This window comes from Aquarana catesbeiana, linkage group LG06, assembly GCF_042186555.1.
Source record: "Aquarana catesbeiana isolate 2022-GZ linkage group LG06, ASM4218655v1, whole genome shotgun sequence".
In the NCBI taxonomy this organism is placed as follows: domain Eukaryota; kingdom Metazoa; phylum Chordata; class Amphibia; order Anura; family Ranidae; genus Aquarana; species Aquarana catesbeiana.
Window position 1 is genome coordinate 392550690 of NC_133329.1, and position 22499 is coordinate 392573188.

General features: G+C 45.6%; 1 protein-coding gene across 1 annotated transcript in view; it reads right to left on the bottom strand.

The window, feature by feature from the left end:
- Positions 1–22499, bottom strand: part of WNT6 (Wnt family member 6) — a 167866-nt gene that overhangs the window by 44589 nt on the left and 100778 nt on the right. The window contains exon 2 of the mRNA XM_073634348.1: positions 13925–14145. Within this exon, the coding sequence (XP_073490449.1) occupies positions 13925–14145 (221 nt within the window). The remainder of the gene's footprint in view (positions 1–13924; positions 14146–22499) is intronic.

Below are 22499 nucleotides of genomic sequence, written 5' to 3' on the forward strand. Positions count from 1 at the left end.
TTTACAGTAATCAATGCAATTTTATAGTAAAAATGCCAATGGTCCCAAAAATGTGTCAAAATTGTCCGCCATAATGTCGCAGTCCTAATAAAAATGGCAGATCGCCGCCATTACTAGTAAAAAAAAAAAAAAAATTAATAATAAAAATGCCATAAAACTATCCCCTATTTTGTAGACGCTATAAATTTTGCGCAAACCAATGAATATACGCTTATTGCGATTTTTTTTTTTTTTTTTTACCAAAAATATGTAGAAGAATACGTATCGGCCTAAACTGAGGAAAAAAATGCTTATATATTTTTGGGGGATATTTATTATAGCAAAAAGTAAACAATAATTTCAAAATTGTCGCTCTTTTTTTGTTTATAGCGCAAAAAATAAAAATCGCAGAGGCGATCAAATACCACCAAAAGAAAGCTCTATTTGAGGGGAAAAAAGGACGTCAATTTTGTTTGGGTGCAGCGTCGCACGACCGCGCAATTGTCAGTTAAAGCGACGTGGTGCCGAATTGCAAAAAGTGCTCTGGTCTTTGGCCAGCCAAATAGTCCGGGGCTGAAGTGGTTAACTTTGACTTTCAATGATAATGGTAAACAGGACAAATATAGAGGGGGAATCTCCCTAACGGGGGGGGGGGGCACAGGCCGCAATATAAACTGACAGGGGTTCTAATCCCTCTCCACTCTATCCAAAATGAATAAAAAAAAAAGTTTTGCCTTTAGTTCTACTTTAAGACATTATGAAATGTGTTTTTAATAGCAGAAGGTGTAAGTACCTGAATCTGTCTTGGTATTGGTCTCATGGAATCCCTCATAGAGCAGCACTAGAAAAGGGACGCCATTAGTATACCTGGGAACTTTTATTAATCAATGGGCCTGTGAACGGGGCTGGGACAAAGGTGAAGAATTGGGGACTGGGGTAATAATGGTGAGTGATGTGCCAAAATGTATGTAATGGTTGTGGCATAGTGCAGCAAATTGGAGGACTTAATAGTGACGCCCCTGTGTCCGCGGTGTCACTGGAAGGAAAATATACCCCATGCATTGGTGGAAGTGGGGGAACAATTTCACTATGTTGGTGGTGTAACTGGAAGGAAAAATTACCCAATGCATTGGTGCCAGCGGCGGGAAAAAAAACATCACTGTGTTGGTGGTGTGGCTGGAAGGCAAAAATACCCCATGCATTGGTGTCAGTGGGGGAAAAAATGCCGCTATATCTGTGGCGTCACTGGAAAGAAAAATATCAAATGCGTTGGTGTCAGTGGGGGAAAAAAACGCCTCTGTATCGGTGGTATCACTGGAAAGAAACAATACCCCATGCATTGATGTCAGTGGGTGAAAAAAATGCAGCTATGTAGGTGGTGTCACTGGAGATACGGGGCCCCAAAGTCGGTTTGGAAAATGTCATTCTCTGCTGCAGAAAAGTGCTAGACATTTTCTGAACCGATTTTGGGGCCCTGTATCTCGGGGCCACTTAGTGCTAGGAACCCCCGCTTTGGATATATTATGGTGCTAGTTCCACTGGGTTTGCACACCAAATTTGGGGTTCTTAGCACTAAGTGGCCCCGAGATACGGGGCCCCAAAGTCGGTCAACTGTGTCCATCTGCAGCAATGTCATTTCGGGACCCTTTGGGTTCAGAGACCCCAAATTTTGGCTGCAGCTAGGGGGCTTCTAGGAACTCTTAACTACTGAGTTTGAAGTGCGGGGGACCTATGGCTGCAAATGGGCACAGTGAGGCTGCAAATGGGCATTGTTGACCCTCTTTTCCACTTACAGTAGCTGCGCTTTTCTCAACCTAGGCTTATACTAGGGGTCCCGGCTTATATTCAGGTCGACTTATACTCGAGTATATACGGTACTCATGCATCGGTGTCGGTGGGAAAAAATGCTGCTGTGTCTGTGATGTGAATCCAAAAAGGAATGCCTTGGCATCCACGCGAGTGGGATAAAGGAGGCGAGGGAGCTAAGGGGGTATCTGTAAGTAGCATTGGACTAAGCGGCCCTGTGATGGGAACCTCGTGGAGCAAGTGCTCATTTTCATGCGCATGCATAGGAGTTTAGAAAGATGTGCAAGGACAAGAATGCATGCGTGTGCTCGCCACGACGTGCTTATGCACGCACGGGCGTGCCCGCAGATCCTGGCGCCCAGCGGCCTTTTAGACCTGCCTAGCTCCATTGCTGGATTGTCTTCAGCTCTGATCCCTGTGTTCTGTATTCCTGAAAACTTGCTGATCTTGTGTAGCGCTGGTAGATTTTTAATCTACCGCTTATAGGTAAATTTAGTGGGTTACCTGTTCATACATAGTCGGATTTGCCTCTGTTCCAGTTTGGCTGTGTTGTATGTAGTTTCACACTGTGCCGGTGGGTGTCGTTGTCACCATGGGTCAGTGTTTGAAAGGCAACACGTTGAAGCGTATGAGTGCTCCTCTGTCCCGGAGATAACTCGGCAGAGGTGGTCCTCCGAGTTGCATTCTGGGAGAGGGTATTTATGGGCAGACACCATGTTTTAGGGTCTTTCGTTCCACCTGCTGGCCCTCCTGGCCAACAGGTATGTGTTAGGAGTACTTCCGCATGGTCCTCCGACCGGGAGGACCACGTTGCTGCAGCGTGTGGGTGGGCCCAGAAGCCTGTCTGGGGCCTACCACAGCAGCGAGGCAATGGTCCTGAGCTGTCTGTCCTACGGGAAGAAGCTGGACAACTGAGAAGATCCCAGGGGAGGAACCGTCATGGAAGGATCATGCAGAGTGCTGGTCTGGAGAGGGGCCTGGTGACTCCGTTGGAGGACGCATCCTAAAGTAACCCTACCGGATAGTACTGCCGGGTCGGCTTAAAGGTTCTAGTGCTGTGTTTGCTATCTATCATAAACCATTACATCCTGTGGCAGAGGATCGTACGGGTTTCTATTCCATTCAAGTCAAGTGTGGCAGAGACTTTTGTTCGTGCTGCGTACTGGCTGCTAGGTTAGTGAAACCTATCTGGGCGGGCAAAGGTTCAACTCTAAGAGGAAAGTACATTCACCTACAAGATTCCAATTTCTAATACTACACTAAGAAAAGGTATTTGAACTTCCCTGCAACTCTCCTTCTACCTCTTTCCTTCTACTTCCTTCAGTTACCTGTTATTAAAGCATTGGAAAAGATACTCAAGTGTCTGGTGCCTACACTGTCCGGTATTAAGCTCAACGGAACCCTAGACCCGGTTCTGGTGAAATTGAGGTAACAAAGGTGACGGTAACAGCCCGCTTTAAACCAGCAGCTCCACCATGAGTTATTGCTACATGCTACTGTCCTGGCTACATCTGACACTTCTCTTCCCTTACCTCTTATGTCTGCTGCTCATCCGTGTTACTGACCCCAGCCTGGACTTCTGACCACAACTCTGCCTCATGACTCATGGCGTTGCTGACTCCTGCCTGTTCCTGACTGTACCTATCTGCCTGGCTGGCAAAGCTTGTGTCCTGAATCCATATTGCCACTGGGTGGATTCCTGTGTTCCCAAGCTCAAGTTCACTGCTCCAGCTTCCTGGCACCTGCACCCGCTGCCCCAGCAGTCACTGTTCCCACTGCCAGGGGTGCTTGGATGAGAATTGTGCAAAAGGCCACCCTAAGTCACTTCGGGCGCCCCAGTCAGGTCTGTGACACCCTGTGTAACTGTACGGCTGAAAGGCAATGAGGGAGATTGGGTAGATAGATAGATATGTAGCCCAGGTCGCAGTGCTGTTCTGTGCAGCCTGCCCCAGGTACTCACACACCCATGCTAAGTGTGCGGAGCAGCTGGGCCAGGAGGGATAGGGAAGAGACAGACTGTCACCAGCAGGAAAAAGGCTACTGTGATTGGCTACAACTGCAGCCCTAGAGGGAAGTCTGCCACTAGGTGGCTCTGACCCAGAATAGTGTGTAGTAGCAGAGAATGGTGTAATCAGGTGCTAGGTCCCTTCTAGCTAACATTCTCCTGTAGTGATGTCATGAGTGAGACTGAGTAAGGGGAGATGGCCTACTAAAGTTTACCATGTGCTGCTTTCACATGTGACTGCTGCGGATCGTCCACTATAATAGATTGACAAGTGACCCTGGATAGTAGGTCTATGTGATGTACCTGTAAATACCATCTACAAGTACCATCAGAAAAGTGCAGCAACCCTATCTTTTTCTGTGGACATTCTTTCCTTCAGATCTAAATGTTAATGGCCGGGAATGTAGTGAGGAGGCCTCTGGCAAGGCGATAGAATAGATAGATAGATAGATAGATAGATAGATAGATAGATAGATAGATAGATAGATAGATAGATAGATAGATAGATAGATAGATAGATACTGTAGATAGATAGATATGTAGCACCCTCTAGATAGGTAGGTGTTAGAGTGAGGATTTTCTGGTTAGGTTTAGGTAAATTCAGGTAGGCCTGCCGGCCGCCAGGCCTGTTTGTTTTGGTCTTATCTGATCCGGGATGGGAGTGGATCAGGGTAGCAGCTGGTGACTAACAGGCAGCATCACTGAGACCTCCCTCTTCTTTCCAGAGGATTCTGGAAAGAGAGGAGGAGAGATGGAGCCTGGGGTATTCTGAGGAGCCCGGACCAATCCCTAACCTGGATTGGCAGGGGGCAGGCCTCCTTAAATACCCATGGGTCAGCCCAGCTGGGGAGAAGTTGTCGGATGGAAGAGCTGGAGTGAGAGAGTGTGGAGGCTGTTGGGGCCTTGAGGGAGCTCCCCACTCTGGGGGGTGACCTTGGGCCTGGGCTCGGGTGCAGTTGGGACCATCTTCAAGAACTCATGAAAAGGTCCTGGACCAGAGGCACAAGAGAGAGCAAGTAGAGGACAGCGGGAGAGAGCACTGCTAAGAGAATCCAGGGAGGACAACTGGTCGCAGCCAGGAGGCTGGTGATTGAGGCACAGTCAGGAGGACTGGGGAGGCACACCTGGGAGGACTGGGAGAGTGCAGTTTGAAGATGGGGGCAGAGCCAGAAGTGTGTACTGTGGTGAAGGGGGCAGTGGAGAAAGGCAGCTGCAGCTAGGAGGGCTGGCAGGGCCTGAAGATGGGTTACTGGGCTCAGTAGCCGCATGTTAGAACAGCTAGCACCAGAGACTTTCTACTTGTTATACTATAAGGGCCTGCGGTCCCTGCCTGCAAAAGGTAACTGCTAGGGCCTGGCTGAGCCAGTGTCAAGCCTGACTGCTTTGTGCTAAGCTGCTCCTGAGAGTTCAGAAAGGAAGCTGAAGGAGTATGTACAAACCTAATTGCATTGATTCTCGCTGGGCATCCCATATCTCCTAATCCCATCCAAGTTATATCCCTCAATAAAACAAAAAAAAAAAACAAAGTTCACTGACTAATTCAGGGCAGAGTGACAGACATACCACAATTCTTAGCAGCCCCTATGGGGGTACCGCGATAGGTGGATGGATGGATGAATGGGTAGGTGGGTGGGCGGATGGATGAATGGATGGATGAATGGGTGGATGAATAGATGAACGGGTGGGTGGATGGATGAATGGGTGGGTGGGTGGATGAAGGGGTGGGTGGATGAAGGGGTGGGTGGGTGGATGGATGAAGGGGTGGGTGGGTGGATGGATGAAGGGGTGGGTGGGTGGGTGGATGAATGGATGAACGGGTGGGTGGATGAAGGGGTGGGTGGGTGGGTGGATGAAGGGGTGGGTGGGTGGGTGGATGAATGGATGAACGGGTGGGTGGATGGATGAATGGGTGGATGAATGGGTGGATGAATAGATGAACGGGTGGGTGGATGGATGAATGGGTGGGTGGGTGGATGAAGGGGTGAGTGGGTGGATGGATGAATGGGTGGATGAATAGATGAACGGGTGGGTGGATGGATGAATGGGTGGGTGGGTGGATGAAGGGGTGAGTGGGTGGATGGATGAATGGGTGGATGAATACATAGATAGATGTTTGATAATGTTAATATTACAGTTTATTTCACCTGCAGAAATCATTGTGTGTTTTCTAAGTCTCCTTCCCTCATAGACTCCATCAGATTTAATAAAGGTCCCGTCTCCCCCTGCCACCGTATAAATGACATAATTTAGCCGTCGCGGGACGGAAGCCATCTCTGCTCATTAGAGCGATCTTTCCTGTCTCCCGGTGTACAGGCTGCATTTCCGCTGTGCCGTACACCTTTGCTTTGTCATCCAAATCAAATACTACCTTTGCCAAAATCATTTAGTAGATGCAGCTAAAAATATCCCAAATTATAGCTTTGCAGGGAGCAGCGGAGGAAGCGGTGGCTTGAAAAGTAAGTGGTTTCCCTCCATTACGGAACTATTAGGCTATTTAAATGCCATAGTAAAAGCTGTGCCATCCGTAACTCCGGGGTCAGGCTAACCTGGGAACCCAATGTGTACAGGGGCCTGGGGCCCTTGTTAAAGGGGCACCACAATTTAACTTGCAAGGGTGCTTTCCAGGGACTGTCATTGATAACCATGGTAAAGCGCAAAGAACTTATCAGAGCTCAGGATATTTAAAGGGTCGGAGAGGTTCCTTCCCTCTTTTTTCCCCAAGATATTCACTTAAATAATTTCATACTTCCTATACAACACAACATTGCTTGTTTTAGGATAACTAGTCCTTTAAAAGATCAACAGACATAAAAGACGGACATGTTAAATGAAGGTAAGAGCCCTCCAGTGTTGACCTGATGGGGCCCTGGGAAATAGTATAACCATGCTCCATAAACAAGTAGGAGCGGGCGAACAGTTACATAGTAGGTAAGGTTGAATAAAGACAATAGTCCACCCAGTTCAACCTGTGTAGGTGCACGTGTGTCAGTGTCTATAATTATTTCCTACAGTATATCCCTGTATGTTGTGCTCTTTAAGATGCACATCCAAGAGTCTCTTAAAAAATATCCATTCTCTTCGCAACCACCACCGATTGTGGAAGAGAGTTCCACATCCTTATTGCCCTGACAGTGAAAAACCCCCTACGCAGTTTAAGGTTAAACCGCTTCTCCTCCAATCTCATAGTGTGTCCCTGTGTCTTCCTTACACTCCTTGAGACTGAATAGTTTTTTTCCTATGCTGGGATCGCCATTGAGGTATTTGTAAATCGCTATCATGTCTCCTCTCAAGCATCGTTTCTCCAGCGAGAATAGATTAAGCGTTTGAAGTCGTTCCTCGTAATTGAGGTCCTCCAATCCCCTTATTAGTTTTGTTGCCCTTCTTTGAACTCTCTCCAGCTCCAGCACATCCCTTCTGAGGACTGGTGATCAGAACTGGACGGAATACTCCAGATGTGGTCTAACCAGAGTTTTAAAAAGTGGTAGGATTATCGTTCTATCTCTGGAGTATATTCCCTTTTTTGTGCATGCTCATAGTCTGCCGGCTTTGGTAGCTGCAGCTTGACATTGCATGCTATTGCTCAGTCTGTCATCTACTCGGACCCCCACACCTCTCTCCATCCTTGATTCCACCCAGAGGTTCCCCCCCTAGTGAGTAGTTTGCAATTATGTTTGCTAATGTATATTGCAAATAGAAGTTTTCAGTACAATATGCCAAAAGTCTTTATAATATTTGATGTTACAATGGCAGTCCTAGCGGATTCCTCTGTGAAGAGCTGAGTGCTGGGGATATGGCAGGAGAACTTGCCATAATATGACATTATACATTTTGTTGCAAATTTAACTTGAAGTTTCCATGTTCCAGCACTTAGGCTCGGTTCACACTAGGACGACTTGTCAGGTGACCTAGGTCGCCTGACAAGTAGCGTCCCGTTCAGTACAATGGAACCGTTCTAAGGGGAGCGACGCAAGTCGCTCCGACTTAGAAAGAGGTTCCTGTACGACTTCGGGGGCGACTTGCATAGACTTCTATACAGAAGTCGTTTTGCAAGTCGCCCGTGCAGTCGCGTGCAGGTCGCCTCGGTGAGGCGACCTGCAAGTCGTGCCGCCTCTGGTGTGAACCGAGGCTTACAGTTTTGCACTCTCCCTTCTCTCTCATTCAAAAAAACATTTACTAGTAAAAAAGAAAAATAAGAGACACAGAATGCCTATGTATGTCAAAAACTGCAAACTTTAATTGGCACTGATCAGGCTGCACTTAATTTGGCGCCGGAGCGTCACCTCCCTGAAATTCGTTTTTGCAGGTTGGAATGTCTGAAAACTGGAGAGTGCAAAGTCTGGTACAGCTCCACATAGAAACCAATCAGCTTCCAGGTTTTATTGCCAAAGCTTAAAATGGTTGTTAACCACTTCAGCCCCCGGAAGGATTTACCCCCTTCCTGACCAGAGCACTTTTTTGCGATTCGGCACTGTGTCGCTTTAACTGACAATTGCGCGGTCGTACGACGTTGCACCCAAACAAAATTGACGTCCTTTTTTTCCCCATAAATAGAACTTTCTTTTGGTGGTATTTGATCACCTCTGCGGTTTTTATTTTTTTATAAACAAAAAAAGAGTGACAATTTTGAAAAAAAAGCAATATTTTTTTACTTTTTGCTATAATAAATATCAACCAAAAATATATAAAAAAACTAATTTTTTTCTCAGTTTAGGCCGATATGTATTCTTCTACATATTTTTGCTAAAAAAAAAAAAAAACGCAATAAGCGTATATTGATTGGTTTGCTCAAAAGTTATGGCGTCTACAAAATAGGGGATAGATTTATGGCATTTTTTATTATTATTATTTTTTATTAGTAATGGCGGTGATCTGCGATTTTTATTGTGACTGCGACATTATGGCGGGCACATCAGACACTTTGACACCATTTTGGGACCATTGTCATTTATACAGCTATCAGTGCTATAAAAATGCACTGATTACTGTGTAAATGACACTGGCAGGGAAGGGGTTAAACACTAGGGGGCGATTAAGGGGTTAAGTGTGTCCTAGGGAGTGATTCTAACTGTTGGGGAGAAGGGCTACCACTGACATGACAACGATCACTGCTCCCGATGACAGCTAGCACCCTGTCATGTCACTAGGCAGAACGGGGAAATGCCTCGTTTACATAGGCATCACCCCGTTCTGCCTCTCCACACCGGAATCGTGGGCCACCGGTGAACATCGAGTTCCCGGGACCCACGGGCACGCTCCCGCGGCGGGCGCCCGATAGGCGGAAAATTTAAAGGGACGTACAGGTACGCCCAATTGCCTGCCTGTGCCATTCTGACGACTTCCATCTGTGTGCGGCGGTCGGCAAGCAGTTAAGGCTGAAGGTTTTTTTTTTCTTCATGCATTCTATGCATGAAGGTGAAAAACCATCTTGTGCAGCTCCCCCCACAACCCCCCCCCCCTAATATTTAGATACATTTACACCACTCCAGGTAGCTATCCCATAATGACACCCATCCTGCTGGTAGAAGCATAGGTGCTGGCTCTGCACATAATTCGAAAGAACAAATAATAGCTGGACTCCGCTGCACTAAGAATCTGGTGCAGATGTGTATGGTAGCCAATCAGCTTCTAACTTCAGCTTGTTCAATTAAAGTGGTAGTAAAGGTTCGGCTTTTAGAAAAAATAAATGTCATACTTACCTGCTCTGTGTAATGGTTTTGCACAGAGCAGCCCCGATCCTCCTCTTCTCGATTCCCCCGCTGGCGCTCCTGGCTCCCCCCACTTGACCAGTGCTCCCAATAGCGATCTACTTGCTCTGGGGGCACTGGTGCGTGCTCGCTCTAAAGCCCTGCGCTATGCTTCCATCAGACTTTGTTCCTGTACCTCTGTGATCTATGTGACTACATCGATTTTAATTATTTTCAATAAAAGTAAGTGCGGCTGTCCAGCTATTTTTTGTTCCCCCGTAATACTTACCCGAGCCCTCTCTCGTTCCAGCGATGTGCACGAGAACCTCGGCTGTCCCGGAACTCCCTCTCCTCATTGGCTGAGACAGCAACAGGAGTCATTGGCTCCCACTGCTCTCAATCACAGCCAGTGAGCCAATGAGGAGAGAGCAGGGGCGGGGCTGAGAAGTGGCTCTATATGTCTGATGGGTGCAGAGAGCAGGGCTTGGGAGCGAGCACGCACCAGTGCCCCCAGAGCAAGCAGCTTGCTATTGGGGCCACTGGTCAAGTGGGTGGAGCCAGGAGTGCCAGTGGGGGAATCGAGAAGAGGAGGATCGGGGCTGCTCTGTGCAAAACCATTACACAGAGCAGATAAGTATGACATTTATTTTTTTTCTAAAAGCCGAACCTTAAGGCCCCTTTCACACTGAGGCACTTCTAAACCACCAGTAAAACACTGAGCACTTTTGAAGAGCTTTTCAGGCGCTTTTGAAGCGCTTTCCATTCATTTCAATGGGGAGGGGCGTTTTTTCACCGCCCTGCCAGTGCACTGCCCCAATGTGAAAGCATTCATTGATTTTAATGGAACTAAGTTTTCATGAGCTTTTCAGGCGCTTTTTTAAATGTGAAAGCACCTTAAAAGCGCCTCAGTGTGAAAGGGGTCTTACCACCACTTTAATTGAAGAAGCTGAAGTTAGAAGGTGATTGGCTACCATGCACAGCTGCACCAGATTCTTAGTGCTCCAGTGTTAGTAAGGCTCCATTCACACTTGTGCGACTCCAAAGTCCTGCGATTTACATTGCGACTCTGATGCAACTTTGGATGGGTGCGACTTGGATGCGACTTTGGCTTTGACTGTTGTACTTATAGCATTCAGATGTGACTTTCATGCAACTTTTGAGACTTTGCATTTCAGTCTATGGCACTCGAGTCACGTCAAAGCAGTGCAGGAAGCTTTTTAAAGTCGCTGCGACTTTAAGTCACATAGATTTGAACGGCTTCCATTAAAACACATGGGCTGCGATTTGTCGTGCGACTTTCTGTGTAAAAAGTCACATCACAAGTCACACTATTGTGATTGGAGCCTAAGTCTCCGCCGTGGATTGAGTTTCTAAAAGAGTTCCAGTTGGGCGTTCTGTAGACTGTACATAGCTATGGAGATCAGGGTGGTCCTCCTTTAAATTACTTCTTCAGAAGCCTCTAAAGGGCTTTCCTTTTTTTTTCTTTTTTTAAATGCTTTAATTGTTTCAAGTTCAAAAGTCAATCAATAAAGACGATGGGATTTTACACATCAGACGGCCATAAATCCCCAATGAGTGTGTTTTGATGTGTAAATGGCGGCTAAACGGCACTTAGACCCATTAGGGTCATAAGTGAGAGCTCCCAGGGAATTCTGGGACTTGGTATGGGACACCTTGGAGGACACAAATTCCGAGCACCGAGGATTCTGATTGGCCGGGGGAGGGGGGGGGGGATCTGCGCAGTAAATCATGCGTCAGACAGCAGAACATTCTTTTTCTTTATTAAACCCACACATTGTCTCGGAGCATTCATAATTACTGCATTACACACCGGGGGAACATGTCTAAGCAATAAAGCCAGGGACTTATGTAGAACATCGCAATAATCTGACTTCTGCCTGCAGGGGAGAGAGAACGCAGCGTGCAAAGGAACGTCCACCCCTCCAACAACAAAACATCCCTGAGATCCCGGAACAAGCTGTGTGTTGTGTTCACAGCTGCCTGGGCAGACCAACAAGTGGCTGGTGGTGGTCAGTAGACCTCCGGGGTCCCGAGCGGCGATGGCCATGTTCGCTTACTTGGTATGGCGCAGCTCGCAGCCGGGGCATGGCGAGGATGCCAAGTTGTGCTACACAAATTAACTTTTGTTGAGAGAAAAAAAAAAAAGAAAAACATTCCCCTCTGGGTGATCTATGTACATTGCAAGTATTCTAACAAGGTTTGTTGCAGAGTCCTACCTTTTGCTATTCTGAAGAAATAGCCGTTTGTTTGTCTGTGTCCACGGGCAAAATGAATCTAATGGAAATTATTTTTATCGTTATCAATCAGCTGCTGCACTTGCAGGGTTCTAATGAGGAAGGTGGCAGGGTCTGCATCCCTTTGGGTAGTATCCCACCAAAAATGACATTTTTGTTGCAGGGGATGCCCAAAATCTGACTTGTATGTTAGTGCAGAAGTCTTGGAGAATCAGTGAGACAATCACACAGGCAGGAAATTACATATCTGGGGGGCCGTTCTGTACATCATCTGTGAACAGAACACCTCCAGGTTGCCATATTGCATTTTTACAGAAAATTACAGCACTGAAGTTTGAAAATGAAAGTTGATTTTTAATAGTATTCAATCACAATATACTCCTTACATTGGTGGTCAGTGGGAAGAATGTTCCTTACATTGGTGGTCAGTGGGAAGAATGTTCCTTACATTGGTGGTCAGTGGGAAGAATGTTCCTTACATTGGTGATCAGTGAGAAGAATGCTCCTTACATTGGTGATCAGTGGGAAGAATGCTCCTTACATTGGTGGTCAGTGGGAAGAATGTTCCTTACATTGGTGATCAGTGGGAAGAATGTTCCTTACATTGGTGGTCAGTGGGAAGAATGCTCCTTACATTGGTGTCCAGTGGGAAGAATGCTCTTTACATTGGTGGTCAGTGGGAAGAATGCTCCTTACATTGGTGGTCAGTGGGAAGAATGTTCCTTACATTGGTGATCAGTGGGAAGAATGTTCCTTACATTGGTGGTCAGTGGGAAGAATGTTCCTTACATTGGTGGTCAGTGGGAAGAATGCTCTTTACATTGGTGGCCAGTGGGAAGAATGCTCCTTACATTGGTGGTCAGTGGGAAGAATGCTCCTTACATTGGTGGTCAGTGGGAAGAATGCTCCTTACATTGGTGGTCAGTGGGAAGAATGCTCCCTACATTGGTGGTCAGTGGGAAGAATGTTCCTTACATTGGTGTCCAGTGGGAAGAATGCTCCTTACATTGGTGGTCAGTGGGAAGAATGTTCCTTACATTGGTGATCAGTGGGAAGAATGCTCCTTACATTGGTGATCAGTGGGAAGAATGCTCCTTACATTGGTGGTCAGTGGGAAGAATGTTCCTTACATTGGTGATCAGTGGGAAGAATGTTCCTTACATTGGTGGTCAGTGGGAAGAATGTTCCTTACATTGGTGTCCAGTGGGAAGAATGCTCCTTACATTGGTGGTTAGTGGGAAGAATGCTCCTTACATTGGTGGTCAGTGGGAAGAATGCTCCCTACATTGGTGGTCAGTGGGAAGAATGCTCCTTACATTGGTGGTCAGTGGGAAGAATGCTCCTTACATGGGACATCAATGGGAAGTAGTCTTCAATAGGAAGAAGACTCCTTACATTGGTGATCAATGGGTACAATACTCCTTATTTTGGTGGTCATAGGGAAGAATGCCCCCTTATTGATAGCAAAAAGGTAATTGGTGTTAATGTTTGCTTATCTCGTTGCTCAAGGAACCCCTAGCAACTTCTAGAGGAACCCTAATGTTCCACAGAACCCTAGTTGAGAAAGGTTGGGATAAACTAATAGAAAGTCTGAAATATAAGCTAATCCTCAGTGCTGGTCACATATATCCCTGAGCGTTGGTCACGTGTTATCTCAGCAGAGCATTGGCCACTCTAAATGTCACCGTCCCTCAGCAAAGATCACACAACCAAATGCTTAGACTTTTCATCATGTGAGTTGCATTGGAAGGAGCATGGAGCAGCTTTTTCTTAAGAAAATGTATTTTAGCTCCTTTATGAACCTGTATTCACCAATGCCAGCAAGTATGCTACATAGATTTATAATAATGTTTGACCATAAGGTCCATGTCATAGTAAATGAACATCGGTAATGCCTTGTAACGTCATCTCCATCCCTCCCATGGTGACCCTTTTCACCTCAATACCATTTTATGTTCCACAGATATCTCATGTCATTGCTTGTTGAGCCTGTTCTAGCTGTTAATTATGATAACATGATAACAAGCACTGCAATAATAGTTTAAATTATTCTAGCCCGGGGCTACATGGAGCTCCCTAATAAGTAATGTTGAGTTACAGTATGCTGCTAATTAACACCGTGGACTGGTAACTTGGCTCATTTCCTAATCCTCTCCGTTGACACCTCTCAGGGGTGGAGAAGACATTGCGCTTACCTTGCTGAAGGATCTTTCCAAAGTACTTGTTGTGACCAGTGCAGTTCCACCGCCGTGACCTGAACTGGTACTGACACTCGCGCACTCCCATCTTGGCGCCCTTAGCCACCTCGTTGACGATCTCCGGCTCGGTCTGGCAGAGCTCAGCCTGCTTGCCCGCCAGGCGCTTGGTTTTGCGGCATATGCTGTTGGGGTCCATCACCAGGGGGCTTCCAACTGCCCTGCCAAATCCGTAAAAGAAAGACAAAAAATGAGATTAGCGCAATGTATCCTAACCTGAGCCTACCATAGCTGTCTCCGTGCAGGGGCGAGGCAACAAGTTAAAGCTGAACTCTAGGAACATACAGTATAAACTACGGAAATGAATGCAGTTTTGTAATCATTAATACATCATTCATTTTTTTTTTCTTTTATAAATGCAGTGTAAATACCTGAATTTGACCTGGCATCAGCCTGTTGCAGTCCCAGTACAGCAGGGCTGGAGTGTGCAAAGAAGAAGAAACACAAGCAGCCAATCAGTGACAAGGAACGTGCTGGTATGCTGATAAGAGCAAGAAGCAGTAAGATGAGCTCATCAGTGCACTGCTCCCCCTTTCACTGTCCAGTCACAGGCCAGAATGGGCGCAGATGACCTGGGCTGGGTATCAGACTGAGGACATCTAGAGGCAGACAAAAGTACTGCAAGGAAAATCTCTGGATTGAAGGTAAGTTTTGCAGCAAATGCATTTTTTAATTTATTTTATTTTATCTTGCTTATCTTTTATTGAGTTATTCATTTTTATCTTGATATTTTTGGCTGAAGTTCTTTAGCTTAATCCCTCCCTTCCCAGCAACAAGTGCTTACATTTTCTTCACTCCTTTGCAGCTCTGGGATCAGTGGCGTCTCCAGCTTGGGGGGACAGGGACAAAAGTAGAGGGGCAACTATAAAACGCATATATATATATATATATATATATATATATATATATATATATATATATATATATACTGGGGCCCTTTACTACGACCCCACAACGGCCCTTTCACATGTTCTGCAGTGAGCTCCCTTCCTACTGTATTCCCCCCCCCGGGTGGCAGAAAACAAGAGATATATGTCGCCAGCATACCAAGAAAATATGGCCCCCCCCTAGGGACGCCATTGTCTGGGATTAAGGAAAGCAACCCTAGTAAGCTCCAAAACAGAAGACTGTCTCAATGACCCTATGTGACACCACTAAGAGAATCCCCAGTTTTTTAAATGAGGTAAGGAAATAAGTCGTATTCCTCTCCAAATTCAGATATACCCGGTGGCACCGCAGATCACATGACCCAGTGCAGGTCACATGGTGAAGGATCAATGCAATTTTGTTTTATAAATACATCCCTTAGCTTGACTGCTGGTACCTCCAGGTTCCACCCTTCTATCTTGGTTTCCCTGGTAGGGTTTTCAAAGCAAGTAGATCATGCTATTTTTGAGTCATCTTGTCAGGCAGGGCTGCCAGGGGTTTCCCAAAACCATTCTTGCCCCAAACTAATTTTGAACCATTTGCTGCTTTGTAATTTCTATTATCTTGAATTGAACTTCTGGTTCAGAAATTCCAAATTCTCAATTTTTTTAAAATTTCAGCCAAAAACAACAACCGATCAAATGTTTCAGAGGCTTGCTCAGGCAGGGTTCACCTACAGTTGTGCTCATAAGTTTACATACCCTGGCAGAATTTAATGATTTCTTGGCCAATTTTCAGAGAATATGAATGTTAACACAAAAAACTTTTCTTTCACTCATGGTTAGTGTTTGGCTGAAGCCATTTATTTATTTATTATCAATCAACTGTGTTTACTCTTTTTAAATCATTATCACAACAGAAACTACCCAAATTACCCTGATCAAAAGTTTACATACCCCAGTTCTTAATACCATGTATTGCCCCTTTTAACATCAATGACAGCTTGAAGTCTTTTGTGGTATTTGTGGATGGGGCTCTTTATCTTCTCAGATGGTAAAGCTGCCCATTCCTCCTGACAAAAAGCCTCCAGTTCCTGTAAATTCTTCGGCTGTCTTGCATGAACTGCACGTTTGAGATCTCCCCAGAGTGGCTCAATGATATTGAGGTCAGGAGACTGAGATGGCCACTCCAGAACCTTCATTTTATTCTGCTGTAGCCAATGACAGGTCGACTTGGCCTTGTGTTTTGGATCATTGTCATGTTGGAATGTCCAAGTACGTCCCATGCGCAGCTTCCTGGCTGATGAATGGAAATGTTCCTCCAGTAATTTTTGATAACATACTGCATTCATCTTGCCATCAATTTTGACCAAATTTCCTGTTCCTTTGTATCTCACACATCCCCAAAACATCAGCGATCCACCTCCGTGTTTCACAGTAGGAATGGTGTACCTTTCATCATAGGCCTTGTTGACTCCTCTCCAAATGTAGTGTTTATGGTTGTGGCCAAAAAACTCAATTTTGGTCTCATCACTCCAAATGACTTTGTGGCAGAAGGTTTGAGGCTTGTCTCTGTGCTGTTTGGCGTATTCTAAGTGGGATACTTTGTAGCATTTCCGTAGTACTGGCTTTCTTCTGGCGACCCGACCATGCAGCCCATCTTTCTTCAAGTGCCTCCTTATTGTGCATCTTGAAACAGCCACACCACATGTTTTCAGAGTCCTGTATTTTACCTGAGGTTATTTGTGGGGTTTTCTTTGGATCCTGAACAATTATCCTGGCGGTTGTGGCTGAAATTCTAGTTGGTCTACCTGACCGTGGTTTGGTTTCAACAGAACCCCTCATTTTCCACTTCTTGGTTTGAGTTTGAACACTGCTGATTGGCATTCTCAATTCCTTTGATATCTTTTTACATCCCTTTCCAGTTTTATACAGTTCAACTACCTTTTCCTGCAGATCCTTTTGACAATTCTTTTGCTTTCCCCATGACTCAGAATCCAGAAACGTCAGTGCAGCACTGGATGAAAGATGTAAGGGTCTGTCAGGAGTCCAGAAACTCATTGACGTTTTATACACACACGCTAATTACAAGCAAACAGATTACAGGTGAGGATGGTTACCTTTAATAGGCATTCAAACCCCTTTGTCTCAACTTGTGTGCATATTATCAGGCCAAAATCACCAGGGTATGTAAACTTTTGATCAGGGTCATTTGGGTAGTTTCTGTTGTCATTATGATTTAAAAAGAGTAAACACAGTTGATTGATAATAAATGGCTTCAGCCAAACGCTAACCATGAGTGAAGGAAAAGTTTTTGTGTTATTCATAGTCTCTGAAAAATGGCCAAGAAATCATAAATTCTGCCAGGGTATGTAAACTTATGAGCACAACTGTATATGTGAATTGGATATGTTCTTAACCGCATTCAATTTGCATAATGAAGCCGGTTCACACATGTCTGGTTCGGTTTGCGGTGCGAATTTGAAAAGGGTCCTGTGCATTTTTGGTTCCGGTTCAGGTGCAAATTTAAAGAAAAATGTGCACCTGGATCGCAGAACAGAAACGCAGAGGACATCGGACTGCAAACCGCAGCCGGACCTGTGTGAACCCAGCCTCATCCTTACTCTTGCCTCCAGTGAGTCCATAGGCGATTAGCAGTCGTTATGAAAATGCTACTTTTGCCTTTTTTTTTTTAAGTGCTCTGAACTTTTTTTTTTTTTTTTTTATTGTATCTCTTGGAATGTTCTTTTACAAGCTGCCCAGTGTTTTACTATTGTGCACGCAGCCAAGGGACCTCCGATCTCTGCGGCCGGAGGAACAGCGATCCCCGCTGTCTCTTCTCCTCCGCGCCCCGACACCCCGCCCCGCCTCTCCTCTGTGAACGGAGGAAAGCACAACAAACCAGACAGAGCGCTGTATTATTTGGGAGAAGTGCAATAATATTGGCGGAATATATCAACACAAAGCAATATTTTCCCTGTCCCAACGGTCCAGCCATTGTTTTCTCCATGTGGCCGCATCAGATCATTTGAGCCGTGTTACAAGAGAATTTTGTTTTAAATGGGTTTTGGCTTATGATGATTAAGATCTGTTGGCTTAGAGAGCTGATCTCCTAAATTAGATAAATCTAAACATTTCTTGTCTGGGACTGGTTTACAGGGTATGTCTGGGCAAAATAATAAAAAAAAAAAAAAAAACACATTTAGTCCATTTGCCCATGGTTTATTCCTTTAAAAACTCTGTTTTAAAACTGTCAGTAATCCGGTGAGCTCCTAACTTCCTGTTTAAACACATTTTTTTTTCCCCAGCCCACGGCGTGGTGCGCAAAAAAAGAAAAAAAAAAGTGAACCAAAAAAGTGCACTAGGGTGCATCATGGTCCCCTCTCGAAGAGGAAGGACCCCTCCCTGGCCCCCTGGTGCACAAGACTTCTGACTGGGGCAAGGCATACTCAGGTCCACCTACTTAAAGCGGAACCTTCAGTCATTTTTTTAACTTTCCATCTATTAAATTTTCCACCCTTGTTGTTGTTTTAACTTTGGATAGTATTTTTTTTTTCTGCCAGTAAATCCCTACAGCCCACTTCCTGTTTCTTGTCTGGTCATTAGCCTAGGCTTATGACATCATGCACACCTCTCTCTCTCTCTTACTCTCATGAGAGTTTGCCAGGAAGGGAGGGGGATGAGTCATAAGAGGGCCAATGAGAGCTGCAGGGCTGCAGAGCTGGAGGGGTGCCTCTGTGTAAATCCGGGAAGTGAACGGGCAGCAGCTTCAGCTGCCCACAGTTAAAATGATTGCAGACTTAGTGGAGGGAGATTTCTGCTGCATATTTGGCAAGTACAAGTGGAACCTTGGTTTACGAGTAACGCGGTTGACGAGCGTTTTGAAAGACGAGCAACTGTTTATTTTAATTCTGACTTGGTTTGCGAGTGTTGTCTCGCAAAACGAGCAGAATTCAAGATAATGGGCGGTGCAGTACCACATTCGGTCAGAGGTGCGGGGGCGCCGGGGACACTCGGAACAGTTCGGAGCCGTTTGGAAATACTCCGAATGACTCGGAAATACTCGGAAACACTCGCCTTTCCAAGGCTTTCCGAGTTCAGCTGAGCTGTCCATGAGTATTTCTCAGGCTCTCCAGCACCCCCCCACCTCTGGCCACATTCAGTATTGCAAGTAATTTAAGTGGAACAAACTATCTTAACTTCTATGGGGAAACTCGATATGCGAGTGCTTTGGATTACAAGCATTACAAGGAACGGATTATGCTCGTAATCCAAGGTTCCACTGTACAGAATCACAGTATATATACAATAATATGCAAAGTGGTTGGAGGGAAGCTTCAGAACGGCAAAGATGTTTTTATTACAAATTATGTGAGCAGACTGCAGTTCCTCTTTTAAAAGGCCTGGAAGACCCTACTCCTTACGATCAGCCGAAGCCGAACAATGGGTACTCTCCTGAAGAGAGGCCAACCACAGCAGGGAAGGATGGAAGCTGGTGGCCCCACATCCCCACATAGACTTCATAGTCTGGTGGCCACACATAGACTTCATGGGGGGCCTGAAGACCCACACCCTACAATCCCGAGTCAAAGGTGACACATAAATAAGTGCGATGACAAAACAGTGAGTAAAACACATACAAAGTGCCAAAGTGCAATACAATGGATAAGCCTTGTGGCCTGATAACAAAAATTGCCCCGTTCTTGGCCAAAAGGCCTAACCCATAAGGCAAGGTGCAGAAGAAAGCAAGAGGTGTCTTTGGCTTAGAGCTATTTTACACAGTGGGGTCCCAAACCCATAGTGATACTACAGGCACCCTATGGACGCCACCCCCAGGGAGCACTTGACACCACAGGCTCTTTGCCTACCCAGTCCTCAGCCAGATAAGGTAGCACAGTTCAAACCAAGAGTCACTGGGTCCCTCCACACTGGGGAAGTACTACCACCCCACCCCACCCCACCCCCCACCTTACATGGTGGGCTCTCAATTTGGATTCCTTCCCACAAGGAAGATCCCTCAGGATTAGCAGCAGGGACACTATACAGTCATCCATCCTAGCCTAAAAGCTAGAATGATGGAAGGGCACCCCTACTGGACAGTCATAAGAACAAATACTACACTTGATCATAGCCAAAAGGAGCTGATAACACAGTGCCTTTGCTCCAAGTCAATTCCAAGCACTGCTGTCAGCCCTGCTCAATTCTCCCATGCTAGACCGCAGAACACCAGACATCTGGGCAGAGCTGACAACACTATTTGGGACCACAGCCAATCAAACTTTTCAGAAGTACATTCATCACTATTCATGTTTACCGACATTATGGAACCAGATCCTGGGACACTGAACTCTGCCCGTGCTCCACATTTCATCTGTCTACTTTCCAGGAGGGCATGGCCAAATAACGCCCACTTTACAGTTTGGCCCTAACGCAGACCTCGCCTCTAAATATGCAGAAATGGTCAACAATGCCCCCTTTACTGGTTGATCCCACCCAGAGCCCACCTCTAAATACACAGAGACTGCCCATCAAACCCACTTGACATACCCTGCCTCTATATATGCCAGGGTGGCACTCAAGCCCACTTTAGTAGTTGACCCCACCTCTATACAGTATATGTGAGGACTGCCCATCACATGCACTTTACGGGTTGGTCCCGGCCAGACCCCACCTTTAAATATGTGGGGACCACCCACACACATCCTTGATCCCTGCAATGAATTCCTTTTTGAGTTATTGGGCATTTACAGTAAATTAAAAAAGGTTGATGCTGTGGTCCTGGGACAAAGCATCAACAGGGCAAGCGGTCCAACATGTGGAACTGTCCTGGCAAATCTGCCACAGCTGGCATGAAGGACTACTGCATGGATATTCACAGAATTGTGAAGGGGAATTGAAGACTCTGCAGTAAAGTGCTAAACAGTTCCTACCACCAGCTTGTGGGTGACCTGCTGCCAATAATCATTTTCTTTAGCAGTAATCATATGCTTTTATGCCATGGAGTCATGTGCTATTTATGGCGGGAACACCCAGTTTCACCCTGCTGAGACTGAATTGATGGTTCTGCCTTTTAGTTCTTATATACTCAACCTTCCCAAAAGTTCCCACACATTGTCCTAATTAGGTGGCTGAATTTACGTGGGTGAGACAGAAGTGGACACATTTCTTGATAGGTGAGAACTGAGAAAGTGACCTCCAAGAGCAGTAAGAACATACTGTAGCCCAAACATTGATGGTCAAAATGGGTTTGTCTAGAACAGACTTTCTCAAGCTTTTTACCACCAAAGAACCCTTGAAAGTTTTTAGGTCCCAGGGAACCCCTTCTATAAATAAATCAATTGAGTCTCATATACAGTTCGCGGTACATTAGCATGATCACTAAATTGTAGAATGCTTTTTTTATATAAGAATGAATAGTATGGCATGCCTAGCATATCTGGCTTCCTGGGCAGATCATTTTTTACACCCTCCTGCAGTGTGCAAGTAATATGCTTGAAATTAATGAATAATAATAACGCAGACAGTAAAAAATGTGGTGTCTCCTAACATTTGTATTCAGTGTAGTTTGTATTGGTGATCAGTGTAGGTAGAAGGTCAATTCACCACTGCACACTGCTCAAGGGACCTCCAGCAAACTCAGGAGTAGGGATGACCCATCCCGTATGAGCTCTAAGTTCGGACTGAAATTCGAGCATTTGCCTTGCCCTGGATTTTTCACTCCTTTAGAAGGAGCTAAACATAAAAAAATAGTAGTGGCATTTCTAGTTTCTATGACAGCTTCCTATCGATGTTTGCTAAGGAAGCAGTAGGTGTCAGCACCTGCTCCATTCTTAGTGTAGCACCCTGGAGTTTAGTCAGGGTTGCTCCTTAAAATTTACTTGCCAGGAATAGTCATCTTGGCTAATTATTATTATTATTATACAGGTTTTATATATCGCCAACAGTTTGCGCAGGGCTTAACAAAATAAAGGCAGACATTACAGTTACATTACAATTTGGTACAAGAGGAATCAGAGGGCCCTGCTCGTTAGACCTTACAATCGAAAAAGGGAGGGTCAATTGATACAAAAGTTAATAGCTGTGGGAGATGAGCTGATGGAGGAAGTAAAGCGGTCTTAGTTAGAAGCAGGATAGGCTTCTTTAAAGAGAATGGTTTTCAGGGATCGTCTAAAGATGGATAGATTAGGGGACAGTCGGACAGATTGGGGTAGGGAGTTCCAAAGGATGGGAGAAGCTCTGGAGAAATCCTGGAGGTGAGCATGGGAGGAGGTGACAAGGGAGCTAGAGAGCAGGAGGTCTTGGGAGGACCGAAGAGAGCGGCTTGGTTGATATTTTGGGACTAGGTTAGTGATGTAGCTGGGGCAGAGTTATGGACAGCTTTGTAAATATTGTTATTACTTTGAATTTTATTTGTTGGGTGAGTGGAAGCCAGTGGAGGGATTGGCAGAGAGGGGTGGAGGACACTGAATGGTTGGTAAGGTGGATGAGTCTTGGACCAGCATTCATTATGGACTGAAGGGGGGATAGTCTATGTAAAGGTAATCCAATGAGGAGGGAGTTGCAGTAGTCGAGGCGAGAGATAACCAGGGAGTGAATTAGAAGCTTGGTGGTGTCATTAGTTAAAAAGGGGCGTATTCTGCAAATGTTGC